At 35.6% G+C, this 14,498-nt stretch overlaps 2 protein-coding genes across 2 annotated transcripts in view; one reads left to right on the plus strand and one right to left on the minus strand.

Annotated features, from left to right (window-relative positions):
• LOC111507801 (uncharacterized) overlaps positions 1-1,007 on the plus strand; it is a 93,198-nt gene extending 92,191 nt beyond the window's left edge. The window contains exon 3 of the mRNA XM_074185065.1: positions 858-1,007. Coding sequence (XP_074041166.1) covers positions 858-893 — 36 coding nt within the window. The 3' untranslated portion in view covers positions 894-1,007. The remainder of the gene's footprint in view (positions 1-857) is intronic.
• Positions 1,008-5,017: 4,010 nt separating this feature from the next.
• LOC111507800 (venom carboxylesterase-6) overlaps positions 5,018-14,498 on the minus strand; it is a 54,224-nt gene continuing 44,743 nt past the window's right edge. Inside the window, exon 8 of the mRNA XM_023163157.2 lies at positions 5,018-5,403. Coding sequence (XP_023018925.2) covers positions 5,093-5,403 — 311 coding nt within the window. The 3' untranslated portion in view covers positions 5,018-5,092. The remainder of the gene's footprint in view (positions 5,404-14,498) is intronic.

Consider the following 14,498-nt stretch of genomic DNA (forward strand, 5'->3'; position numbering starts at 1 on the left):
GTCATCGAACGTGGCTTACACACATATTTCCTATTTCATTAGTTTTCTTATGGCAGAGGGATGAAGGAAAGGTTTCATGAAAAGAGTCAAAATCATCTCGGAAATTCAAAAGTATCCTTAAATACAGATAAAATTCAAATGAATTGACACAGTCTTCGAAACAAGTTTTGTATCGGGATAAAAAGTATACGATTTGTTAATTCAGGTCAGTGTGCGTTTACCCAAATCCGTTCAATAATTTTTTGCATTATTGGGTAGCAACTAGGTAAGATTAGGTCGAAAGTGAGAGGGTCTATTCGACATTCTACCGCAACCCGCAAAGGTTTATTGTGGCTCACACCTATTTACACTCGACCAAATAAACCCAGCTCTTTAACCAAGCCGATTAGTTTGTATGGTGAGTAGTCTTTCAGGTCAGATGGTAAGAGTAGGGCTCTGCCAAATTCTGAAAACCTGATTCGGTCCCCAGCGGGGCAGTCAAAAAGTATGTGCTCTGCTGTTGGATAGCAACTAAGTGAACGTTCAAATATTTGAACACTCAAACTTTCACATTTATCAATTGAGAATACTTTTTCCTCATTAGAACAAAATTACTGTTTCTCGACGCGCCCTACATCATCAGGAGATGAATTTATAATATTTTTACCGAGTTGAAATGTATTTCCTCCAAATGACTTCAGCAGATTTATTATAATTGATTAACAAACTTCTCTACGTCCAAACAAACTTCCACATCTATAATATTAGTATCTAGAATAGAATTTACAATATTAGGTGAGGTGAGAATAATTATTTGGATAGGTTGTTGAATGAATAGGTATAGAAAACGTAACAATCACTTTGCATTTCTGTTTCAGTTGCAACATCATAGAATGGCCTTTCCGGCGAATTAGTTCAAGAATAATGAGATAAGATGATCACCCTTGAAGATCCCTGTATTTTAGAGTTTGATGTCAGTCGATGATTGCTGCTTCTATCGATAAAAATAAATGTTTTTTCCATCTGAATATTTTGTTTTCATCTACTGTATGAATTTGTATTTTATGACAACTGTGATGGCCATTTATTTATAATCAAATATGTAATTAAACTGATGGAAAGAGTGAGTTAGGAAATTTCTTGGCTATCATCAGCCGTACAAAGATCTATTGATTTTATTTCTTCGTTGAATTTACAAGAAAACAGTTTGAATGCAAATATTATTTTCGTGAAAAATTCAATAATTATTGGAATTATCTGACGTAAGGAATCTGATAAATGTTCTGTCAAACGTCAAGATTGCTCAAAGACAGAATTAGTTCACATAAAAGTGATAGTAGATTACATCCTGAGAGATGTGCTCTCAGTAACCATTTGCTCAAAGAAGGTCATAAAATGGACTACAATTCAACAAAAATTGTATCCACTGAAAGAAACACATCTGAAAGATTGTTTTTGGAAATGTCATTTATTTCACAATTTAATAATTGCCTCAACAAAAGATCAGACATTGATCACCTTAGTGAAAAATATGCCTTTTTATTAGACATTGACAAAAATCTACATGAATTCCAAACCAATAATAATTCTGGTCTTTCATTATTATAATTTTCATAAATTTCAAACATTTTCTCTTCAATAACAAAATTCCAACCTCCCTGAGGCAGGGTTTTACTTTTATTTAACAACTCCTCTTCACTTGTTTTCTCCTAAAGACTAATGAGGATGTTGTTCAATTAATTAACATATTTGATTTTTGGGTTTTCTCCTTGATTTACTTACAGAACAGCAGATGTCTTTGATCACACTTGCACCATAATTAGTTCTCTTTTGTTCCATGGCTCATCATCTATAAACAAACACACCTTTTTAAACTGAATTACATGACAGCTGACAGTGTCAATTGTTTTGTGTCTCTCTTTTTGTTCTTCAACCTCATGGCTTTTACCGGTAATCCATAATTTTGAAACAATTAACGATTTTTATTAAAATTTTAATGCAATATTCTTCTTTGTATCCTGTGAGGAGTCAACCTCTTTTATTTAGTGACTTGTTTATTGTATTGACATTCAACTCGTAGCTTTCCGAGGTCACTAGCCAGTGACCTCACCTCGCGGAGATGCGAGGCCTTTTGAAGCGGGAAGGGTCGTCGATAGTGTAATCTACCGCGGCCCTGACTAGGGGGTTCTCATGAGTTTCCGCAATATCGAAAACTCCTCTATTTCGGGACGGTATACTCTCCTCAATGGTTGGGAGATTCAGATCCCGTCTGATGTATGCGTTCCGTACATATCACGGAGCGTTTGTTGCCATCCTTAGGATTTTATTCTGGACCCGTTCCAGAATTTCGACGTGTGTTTTTGCTGTATATCCCCAGACTCCTGAGGCATACATTATCATGGGTTTAAACACAGTCTTATAAAGTAAGACTTTCTTTTCAAGACTTAGTTTGCTCTTGCGATGGAGGAGAGGATACAAATATGACATCCCCATACTCACTTTAGTCTTCACGGATTCGATGTGCTTGGCCCAGGTTAGCTTGCGGTCTATAGTTGGACCTAGGTACTTAACCTGGGGGCTCCAGGCGATTTCTTGTTCTGCCATGGTAACTCTGAGATTCGGGTAGGCACTTTGCCTACTTAATGCAATCTCTTGTGTTTTTGCAGGGTTCACTTGGATTTTCCATTCCAGGAACCAAGTCTCAAGAGCTGCAACTGCAGTCTGCATATAAGCTACGCCGAATTCTCTCGCCATGGCCGAGAACATCAGGGCGGTGTCATCAGCATAGAGAGATACCTTAATATGGTCTGTTCTCTGGAGATCGCTGACATAGAGGTTGTAAAGCGTGGGTGAAAGGACTGCACCCTGTGGGACTCCAGCCTCTATTCGTCTTACCGGTGAACGGATGTTGTTGAGCTTCACAGTAAAAGTTCTGTTCTATCCACTTGACTAGTTCCAGTGGTAGGTTGAAATTGATCATATTGTGTGAAATACCTTCGTGCCAGACACGGTCGATAGCCTTCGAGATGTCTAATAGTACGTGTCTCTTTCTATTCATCTCCTGGATTGAATTTTCAACCAGTCTAAGGGCTTGTAGTTTACAAGAGTGGGCTCTCCTGAAGCCAAACTGTTCGTCTGGTAGAAGTTATCTGTCTTCAATCTCTTCGTTCAACCTTTGCAGGACTACTCTCTCCGCGACCTTGGCCATGTAGCCTAACAGACCTATGGGTCTGTAGTTTTGAGGGAATCTTGGGTCTTGCCCTTTTTTGGGTATCATGATAATCTTAGCGTGCTTCCAGCTCTTAGGGAAGTGTCTGAGATATAGGGAGCTGTTAATGATGTTTTTAAGTGACTTCATTTGGTTGTCTGGCAACTGTTCCAATAACTTGTTTGTTATTGCATCAGCTCCTATAGCTTTTTTGGGCATGCTGGCTCGAATCAGCCAATTCAGTTCTTCTTCTGATACGGGTCTGATGACGTCCTTGTCATCGAGTAGCAGTGTATCTTTCACTGCTTTCTCGATTCAGATATCTCTATCGATATCATCGTTTATCTGTGTTCAGCCTGAATTGGCTTTCCATAGTGTCCGCGAAGGCTAAGGCTTCATCTTCCGTTGTGAAACAGACACCTCGTTGGCCATGTATTGGCGTCGAAGCTTCTCTTTTGTTTTTCCTGCTCTTGACTAATCGCCAAAGAGAGTTATCTCCGGGCTCAAGTCCTAGGAGATATTCGCGCCAGCGTTCATTCCTTAAGTCAAGAATGGCGCTTTTTACTTCGCTGGCTTTCGCATTCGCACTGGCTCTATCTCCTGGAAATAGAGTCCTGTAATATCTTCTTCTGATATGGTTTCTTTCTCTAATTAGAGTTTTAATCCGTCGGGGAAATTTGTTATAGGATTTCCTTGGTTCCACGTAGGTCGTGGTAACCGCTGCGAGAGCGTTTCTAACGTTTTCCTCGAACCGTGTTACCGTAGCGTCTAAGGATTGGGGGTTTCGTGTGATCGTTCTATAGCGGGGATTGCTTCCAAGTACGGTTTGAGAGCTTCCCAGTTGGTCCTGATTCCTTCGCTGTCGTTTTGTATTGGGGGGCCTTCCCCTAAAATCAGTGTTACTGGGTTGTGATCTGAGTCAATTTCAGAAATCACATATATATCTCAGTTGAGAGTGATGTTCCTTACAACTGCTATGTCAAGAACATCAGATCTATGCGGTATTTGGTAGTGTGTAGGCAACGGCGGTCCCAAAACCTGATAACAGTGCTCATCGGCGTGAGCGTATAGCGCTCGGCCGTTTAGATTGGTAGCTCTACTCCACTGCGTGTGTTTCGCGTTGAAATCACCTGCAGCTATTATCGCGGTGTCTGTTTCTAGCAGGAGAGTACTGAGTGCTTCTGGCTGTATGCGGTTGTTGGGGGGGATTATATACCGTTATGATTCGGTGTGGACCCCTTTGAAGGTTTACTTCGATACCTAAGGCTTCTAAACGATTTAGCGCATCCTCGTTTAGATCAATTTGAGTATGTCTAATCGATCTTTTCATGAGGATGGCTTCGCCACCTCCGCGTCTGCCGACTCGTCTGCGAGGAAATTTTTTTGTTAATACTTTACACCACACCACAAATAGTTTGAAAAATTCCTCACATCAAGTCCAACCCTGTATAGAAATTTTTTTTCTGCATATAGATTTGTATCTGAAAGGTGGAACAAAGAACTGCAACAACTGTAGCAAGCAGTTAAGATACCATAACTGCTTAAGATATCTTACGGCATACCGTAAAATGCTCAACTGCGTAGATCAGAATAAGTCTCTTCAAGGAGAATATTTATTGAGGCCGAGTTCTATAACTTCCATTGATTTGTGAAGAATGAATCTGAAGAAATCATTTTTACCACACCAGAAAAGTGGAAAAAAGTGTTTTCTTTCCGATGAGATGTACGTATACATATCCTATATTGCCCCGCCAGTATTCGGCCCTGTTAAAACCTATATTTATACTTTATTACGTATATGAATCAGGTATATAGTGAATGAAAAAGAAATGTTGGTGAAATATTTAATTAGACTCCTATGCGAGTTAAAAAAAATCAAACAAATCAAAGATACATAGGTACTTCTCAATAAGTACTAAAGGGAGAAATTCCATTTTTAGCAAATAGGTCTCGCCAGAATTTAATATTTTTAGCATTCGGATTGAATGTACATGTCAAATTATTGGAAATTTCTAGTCGATTAACATCACTATTTTGGCCATTATTTGCTGTCCATGATATATTCTGAAGAAGAGGATCTACAACAGGTGTTGGATTTCCTGTTTTAGCAAAATTGGTCCACATTTTCACCATACGAGATCGTACTAAAAGATCGTCTGATGAACCAGAATGCCCAAAATCGAAAATATAGGCCAAGTCTTCAGTATGTCCAACTCCTGAAATGATAAACCTTCATCAATGAATATTACAGAATCATTATATTTGTTGAAGAAATATTCAAAGTTCAAAGTATCGATAAATATTCAACACAATAATTGTTTCGAAAGAAAAATAATTGTAGCTATTGATTTCCATATTTTTTTTGAATTATTGTTTTTTCTGAATCAACCTAAAATTAGAAAGTGCCTGTGCTAGAACTCTGTAAGCATAATTCGCTCAGAATGTGACCAATTCCTTTTTCAATTCTAACTCTGGATAGGAATTGTTGCCAGATCGAAAATTACCAATGGACAGACAGGTTACTTAGAAACTGGTAGGAAATAAAATAAAAGTTTTTGTATTTTTGTTGTTTTGATAAGTTTCATAGTTTTCATGTAAATTTTTGATGTATGGAGAAATATAAAACCTGACACTGGTAAGTTAGAAGAAAAAGTGTTGATTTGAAAAATATAAACATTGTATACAGGGTGTTTCCTAACTACGGTACGAAGCTTCGGAGGGTAATTTGTTAGGTCGTTTAAAAAAAGTTCTTGTAAACATATGTCCGGAGTTTCTTCGTTTCTGAGATATAGGGCGTTGAAGTTAAAATATCATAAATATCCTTACACCAATTCGGTTGAAATTTGCTATAGTTATTTGAAGTGACAAGGTGCTTATTTAGCCCAAACTAGATTGAAATTATCAGGTTCAGTTGCGTCTCAGTGGGCACCACAGCCAACAATATTTAGAGAAAAATAACGCCACCAACTTTTTTGTAGTTTTTTTAGATTGAGCAACTGAAAATACAACTTATTTGTGTATTGTGTATTTTCTTCATATGGAGCTTCGTTTTTTAAAAAAAATCACTTCTAAAAACTATCCATGGCCAACATAAAATGAAAATCAAAAGTAAATGAAAAACAATTCCGACTTTGAAGTAAATGAGCAAAATGTCTACCTTTTGACGAAATACACGACTGCAATCGATTTGTTTTTGATTGTCTGACACATCCAAAAATACCTGGAGTATTCCTTATGACCTTGCAATTGTCAATTATTCATGAACGATAGCCTTTATATGACTCCATGAATAGAAATCTAAAGGATTCATGTCAGAACTGTGAGCTGGCAAATTTTGAGGGCCTGCACGTCCAATCCAGCGATTAGGCTAGCTGACGAGAAAGAATACTGAAATGAGCTGGGGCTCTGTCGTACATAAACTAAATGATGTCTTTTACAAGTACCGGTACTTCTTCTAACAAAATGAGTAAATGCTCTCGCAAAACGTCCCGTGTAGGATTCACCTGTTAATCTTGCTGGTGGATAAAATGGACCAATTAGGTAGTCACCCATCATTCCTACCCACAAGTTCAGCAAAAATTGTTGCTGAAAATGACTTTCTCTAATAACGTGAGGACTTCTGTCGGCCCAAAAATGCTCATTGTGAAAGTTCAAAATAGCATTTCGAGAAAAATTTGCTTCGTACGTAAATAAAATATACAGTAAATAATTATTAATGTGTGCCATTGTATGAATCAAACACCAGCAAAACAATAATCTTGGGTGACAATCGCGAAGCAGTAGAGCTTGGACTCGCTGTATGTCATATGGGTATAGGAGGTTTCATTTTAGAACTATCCGGTTTTGGGATGACTTCCAGCTGCAGTGCAATCTTCCTGGTTCCATTTGAAGGATTTCCTTCCATCGCATCAAGTACAGTTCAGGCGTTGTTACAGTTTCTAGTCTTACAGTACCTACATTTTTATTAAAACTCCCAGTTTCACATAATCTCGCATGTAGCATTCTGATTGTTTTAGCACATGGAATTACTCTGTTAAGATATCTATTCTGGTAAATTATCCATGCTTTTTATCCATTTATACAATATTGAATATCATCACCAAAAAAAAACTGAAAGGATTAGATTGGTAATCCTACTAATCCTACTCCCACTAATATTATAAATGCGACAAGTTGGTGAGGATGATTTGAAGTAATGTATGTATTTACGTGTTTTACTTTTTCATGCCCAAACAGATCAAATGTAAGTTGATATCAAGATAGTTCATGACCTGGAATAACACATAGGGTAGGTTCTCACGGAAACACGGGTAAAACAGCGGGGAACAGCTGGTATTATATAAGTGGGTACCTATTGATTGACTAACACACCTGGAATCTTGAAATATGCAGGTAGGTTCTTTGTATAGCGTGAATAAGCATCATGAAAGGGAATCAGGATTTTCCACTCCCAAGGGGGAAAATAGGGGTCCAGAAGTTGCATTGAATTTCGTCACTTTTGGAGTTGGAAACTTGAAGTTGTGGGTTGATGAAAAATATTGTAACTATTTGTTTGAAATGGTCTGGCACGAAACTTAATGTGACAAAAACCAAATTCTACGCGGATGAAGCCGCGCGCAATAGCATGTTACTTATAGAGAAATTTCGCAAAACTAACACAACCATCAACGACGTCTGCCTTCAAGCATCTGCCCGCGTTATAGTCACGTTCTCAGCGACCGCGCTTCATTGCTTAGACCACTCCTCTTCCCGCGCATCGTTTCCCGTCGTCTCACAGTAGAATATATATTCATTGTGAACAAAATGTTTGAATGTATATGTGATGACCATAAACGAAATGAATGATTTGAATTTTGAACATAACGAAAGCTGACAGCAATTATACTACCAGTGTTAATTAGTGTTATTAGATGTTAATCAACTTGATTCATTAGAGTAGTTTGGCCAAGATAACCCATAAAATTTAGAATTTTTCCAACCTATTATTTTCAAAATGATGCGTTTAGGAAAATTATCGATATCACACTATATATAGTCTGTTACATTTACTATTGATTGGTTCTCCTTTCCAAAGTTTGAAACATGTCGGCATCATCAAACGATCTCTCGTACAAGAGTAAAAGTATGTTGTGACTGGGCAGAAACTAGGCAAGTAGATTTGAAAATAAACCTCAAAAATACGCCAACGTTTCCATTATGAGTGGGGCTTTTTGTGATTACAGGGTTTCAGTAATGAAGTTGGTACATCTGTATCTGTAGAGCAGGAAGGGTGAGTGTAAGCCCACAGCACTTAGGCCACATGTGACCCATTGTACATCCTCCCAAGGAGTCGTCCTCCTAGGTCATCGTCCATTTTGTCCTTTCCAGGAAGGTGGACAGGTCACTGGGAGACATCTCCTTTATATCGGCAGGTGTAGGTCAAGACTCGCCGAACACACACTCTCTTATTGACGATAACTCCGGACACTCGCGCAGGACATGCCTGACAGTATCTTCTTCCTGTCCACACATCCTGCATAGAGGTGTGTCCACTAGCCCCATATTATGGAGGTGTTTCCTCAGTTGACAGTGGCCAATCAGAAATCCTAGTGTTAGGCGTATATTTTTCCTGGTCATTGCCACATATTTCTTCGGCGCCAGCTTCCCAGGGTCGCCCAAGGTGATCCTGGCAAGATTACATCTTTTGATTTCATTATATCTCTTTAAGGATTGAGCATGGGTGTAACATTTGACTAGTTCCGCAATTGTAGAAGTCATCAGGCCGTAGGTGCCACTGGGTCCTAAAATTCTTAGTCCAGCCGCTTCCTTGTCTAAAGAGTCGACAATGCGATTACCTTTACTCCTGTCGTGCTCTTTAACCCACCTCAGGATACTGTTATTATCTACCGAGGCTTTGGCTAAATCTTGGTGACACTCCAGTACCAGCTCTGGGGTTATACGTTGTCTGTTCAAGGCTAATAGGGCTTGTCTGCTGTCAGCGCAGATTGTTATGTTTTTGGAAGAAATTTCTTTCCTGGTTATTTCTTTTGTGGCGATTGAGATACCAGCCAGTTCTGTTTGGACCACGCTGATATTTCTTCCCATTCCCCACCTAATTCTTAGGCTTAGTGATCTGGATTACACTCCACACCCTGAGCCTTCTTTGGTTTTTGAGCCGTCTGTATACATCCGTATTGCATTTGTATCATCTGACTGTATGCTCTGTTTAATTTGTATTTTGTAGGGTTTATTAAACACAAACCTGTTTTTTTTTTGTATCGAGATGGAGTAGTAGAAAGCCAAAAACTTTCTTTCCCAAAAAGTACCAAGGTATTTTACCTCTTCAGAGAAGTTTAGTTTGCTTTTGAAGATTTCGGGAGGTTTTAAGCCCGTTAAACTTCTTTTCCTGGTGAAAAGGACCATCTCAGTCTTCTTGGGTCCTCCTGTAATTGGGTCTCATGACCTGTTGAATGTATTTTCTGAATAAATAAAAAATTAATTGAAAAAAACTGAATTGAAAGGAACATTTTCATAGAAAAAATTGAGAGTAACTTCCGAAGGAAAGAAAAAAAGTAATTGAGTTCAAAATTAAACTCTTTACAAACAAACTCTTTTGAAACGGCTACCTTCATATGGTTATTTAATTATACGAAAATTATTTTCTCCCATTCACTTTGTACTACAACCATTCGTTAAGGAATTGAATCAGACATCATTGATGAGATTGCTACACAATAATATATAATATATGAAAGAGTTACGATATTAAATTTCACTTACATGAAACACTACCTATCATTCTCAATGTCGAATTTCGAACTTTCAGAATAAGGCACTTGTCTTTTTATCTCATGAGCACCGTTCTGGATAATATTACACGAAGAAGCACTCATTTCAGTCATGACATTACTACTTTATGCTACGAATTAGAAAAATCTACTGATGTCACATGACAGTACGTGAAGGCATTCATATGCTTATTCGATTTTATCTCACCCATTCGAAGCTTGTTTAAAATGAAAAGGAAACTACCAAATGAAGAAAGCAAGGAGTTCGAAATACACTATATTGAAAAATGTGTAGGTTATGCATAGAAGTTACTTGCTTTCTTTTATATTTGTATTGAGATGGAGAAGTGAAAGCCAGAAAGTTTTCATTCCAAACACTGAAAATATACCCCTTTCAATTGAAACGAAATTTCTACAGCCGGGATCACATCAAGTAGCCTTACGTTTTCACGCATGTCTTCACGTCCTGTCGTCGTGACATGAGTAGATTCGTCTCATCCATGAATTCATGACTGCAATTTTTGACAAGAAGTAATAGCTATTTATGATATGAGTGTTAGAAGTAAGGTTTCGTTTTGTGAGTGAAAAAGTTTGCGAAACGAGGGTAGCGAGTTGACCAATTTCACGACCAAAGTCACATTTAAAGTTTGTACTGGTGTCTAACGTCTTGCATAATGAAGAACAATTGTGTGATCCTGATGATATTGAAAAGGTTGCTTGTAGTGTACACGGCGAATCTAAGCAAATTACTTTGTACTTTATTATTTTTAGACTGTTTCGAAATATTTGCAGCAAGTTGTGAGATTTTGTGAACTAATTTATACTTTCATTCATTTTTTTCGAATCTGAATTATATTCTGATTTTTTCACAAAAATGGAGGAACGACGTGTTTGGAATAGAGAAGAAACTCTTCAGCTAATTGAAAATTTTGAACTGTACCCAGAAATATAGAATATACATTGCAAAGGTTTTAAAAATAGAGTAAAAAAACAAGGCACATTTCAAAAATTAGCAGAACTATTCAACACATATGAACATGAAATTTAGCGCAAGCTACATAACTTGAGAACACAACTGAATCAGGAGTGGTATCAGCTGGTGGAATGGCTTCTCAGATTTTGATATATTTTTTATATATTTTTTCTTTCACCAAATTCAGCAAAAAATCAAAATCTTCCGCAGACATACGTAAAAAAAATTTAACTGCTGAGTATCTTCCGTTCTCAATTCAGAGAGCAGCTTTTCATGTATGCCTAGCGTAGATCTTCGCTGAATCCATTTTCTCACCCAAATTTTTCTACACTTTTTGTAATTCTCCTTTTCCTTTATTTGTTTTTTTAACTGAATATATGTTACAACAGCAGCAGCCACTTGCTGAGACGACATTTTTTTGGAAGTGTGAGTACACGTTATTCAAGCAAACGAACTTGCTAGAGTAATTTGCCGCAATAAATTTCAAAACAATTAGACTACAGTGTAGACACGCTGGCAAGTACTTGGTGAAAAAACTTTCGCAAGATACTTGCAAGTGGGCACGAGGCATTAAAGCGAAAAAATTAAAGTTATAGGCCCATAAAATCCAGAGGTTTATTAATGAGACGCCAGATGAAAAATATTTGATGATAAAGACATTAAATTAATAGATAAATCATTGATTGTTCAAATTCCAAATACAAAAATGAAAATAGGTCGTTCTTTTTGCATTGTTGAATAAAACATTAATATGTTTTGTTTATTGCTATTTGATCGAAAAAATTGTAATAAGAATACTTTTAACACTAGTGTTGAAAATACTTTGCAAACATTAACTTTTAATACTCTTGACAACCATTAAAAATGTCACTTTTAATGACAGTTGTAAAAAAAAGTTCTAGGTTTCTTCCTCAAGATACAAAAATGCAAGCAAATGAATGAACTAAAGAAATCCTCAAACTGGGATTCCCTATAAAGTTCAATGAGGATGTGAAGGTGATGACTTCCACCTTTACGAAGACGCCACTAATGGAATCAATAGAAGACCCAATCCATGAATATAAAAGATGAACGAGGCCCTCCAAGGAGGTCAGTTGCAACGAGATTCGTAATCGGTCTATCAATGTATTCTATTCTTCGAGGATTACTCGAAATTCGAAAATAATAAGTGATTTGGCAATAATACTGATAATAATATGTAGTTGAGATTAAGTGAAGAATTCAACTGCGGAAAGACTGGTATTTCGCAACATTCATGATTTCAATGACAACTTGAAGAAAAAAGTATTAAACCTTGAAATTAAAGTCACACATAATGATTTGAAAAATTTAGAGAAACTTTTGGGTAAACAAATAAAATTTGTGACAGAATCAATTCCTTTTAATATTTGGTTAGAATTTGAAAAAAAACAAACTGTCAAATACAATAAAATTTTCAATGACATAAAAAAGAGAAATATCGATAAACTTAGTATACTCAAAAGTAATTCAAAATCAGATATTAAAACTGAAGAAAATTTGATAAAAAATTTCAGATATCATTATACCTGAAGATATAAAAGATTTTCTCGCCTTAGGTTTCAATTTCAGCTTACCACCAACTACCAAAGAGGTGAAAATACCAAATTTACTTTCAGATATTGAAAATCTGATAACTGGGTTTAGTGGTAGCAAAAAGAATCTTTTCAGAGCAAAAATTACAAATATTGTTACTAACTTTTTTTAGAAACCTCATGATAATAAAAATTATCTTGATTCTCTATTTGAAAAAACAAAAAAAAATTTGAAGAATCATCCAGAATTGATACTTACAAGATCTGATGAAGGCAACGTGACAGTGATTATGAAAAAATCTGATTATATTGAGAAATCTCTTTAGATTATTAATGAAAGTGATTCTTATGTTAAACTCAATAGAGATCCTGTTTCAACAATACAACAAAAAGCAAATAAAATCATTACAGATTTGAAAAAATCTACAATAATATCAGAAGATGAAGCAAAAATGTATATGATTCATAATTCTATATCACCCAAATATTGTGGACTTCCTAAAGTACATAAACCTGATATGAAATTGAGAACCATTATTTCTTCCATTGATGCTCCAAATAGCAAAATTGCCCCCAAATGGTCAATAAAATTCTCACTGATGCCTATAATTATGAAAATGAATTCTATATTGAGGATTCTTTCGATTTTTCCAATTTTATAAATGAAAAATCATAACTTACAGGTTATATTTTGATCAGCCTTGATGTGATTTCACTTTGTAGCAATATACCTATGCATCTAGTGGAGAAAAGTATTATCAAAAGATGGAATGATATAAATAAAAAATGTTTAATAACCCAAAAGAAGTTTATTGAAATAATTGATTTCATCTTCAACTCAAGTTATTTCTCTTTCGAAGATGAATACTATAAACAAATTCTTGGTACACCAATGGGAGCTACTATTTCTCCTATTATAGCTCAATACGTAATGGACGATCTTTTTGAAAAAATACTTCCTAAAATGGGTTTTGAAATTCCTTTTTCAAGAAAATACGTTGCTGATGTCATTTGTGCAATACCTCATGACAAATCTCATGAAATTCATGATGTTGTCAATAGATATGATAAAAAATTACAATTCACTATCGAAATAGAAAATAATCAAACCCTTCCTTTTCTTGATACAAGAGTTATCCGTAAAACTGATAATTCCTTGATCACTGATTGGTATGTGAAACCTACTAATTCAGGAAGATATATCAATTACTATTCTTCTCAGAAGAAATCAGTTAAAATCAATTCAATACTCTGTTTGAAAAAAAGAATAGAAAAATTAGTACATCCTTCCCTCAAATAAAAAAATCTCAAACTTCTTAGAGACATATTGATCGAAAATTCCTATCCCAGAAAACTTCTCAATGAAATAATTTTCAATACTGGAATTGATACAAATTCCGATGTAATCAACAGAAATGTATGTAATAATAATAGTTCACCTATCAATTCTTCTTATGAATCTATACCTAATGTTGGAAATTAATCTTCAAATGTCATAAAACTTTTTCATAATGAACAAAATATCAAAATATGCCAAAAAAATATTAAAACTATAAAGAATTAAATTAAAAGATAAAACAGATACTACCAAAAAGTCAAATGTGATTTATAACATTCCCTGTAACAATTGTAATTTGGATTATATTGGAACAACATCTAGAATTCTTAAAGATAGAATAACTTCACATAAAAGTGATATAAAGCTTAATAAGAAATCATGTGCATTAGCGCAACATTCTATAGAAACAGGACATAAACCAAATTACTCTAATATCAAAGTTTTACACACAAAAAAAAATATTTCCAAACGGCTTTCTCTTGAAATGGTTGAAATTAGTAAGTCTTCTAATTGTATCAATAAGAGGACTGACATTGATAATCTCAGCAGTATATACAGTAACTTACTGGAACTACACCAAAAATCATAATGATAATAATGAAAATTGTATCAATCAACTTTCCCTTCAGAGTGAAAGATTATCAAAACATCATGCCCATTGAAAAATGACATTTATATG

The sequence above is a fragment of the Leptinotarsa decemlineata genome, unplaced genomic scaffold (genome assembly GCF_025532065.1).
Source record: "Leptinotarsa decemlineata unplaced genomic scaffold, Ldec_3_MD MMD2_P_RNA_scaffold_2, whole genome shotgun sequence".
Taxonomy (NCBI): Eukaryota; Metazoa; Arthropoda; class Insecta; order Coleoptera; family Chrysomelidae; genus Leptinotarsa; species Leptinotarsa decemlineata.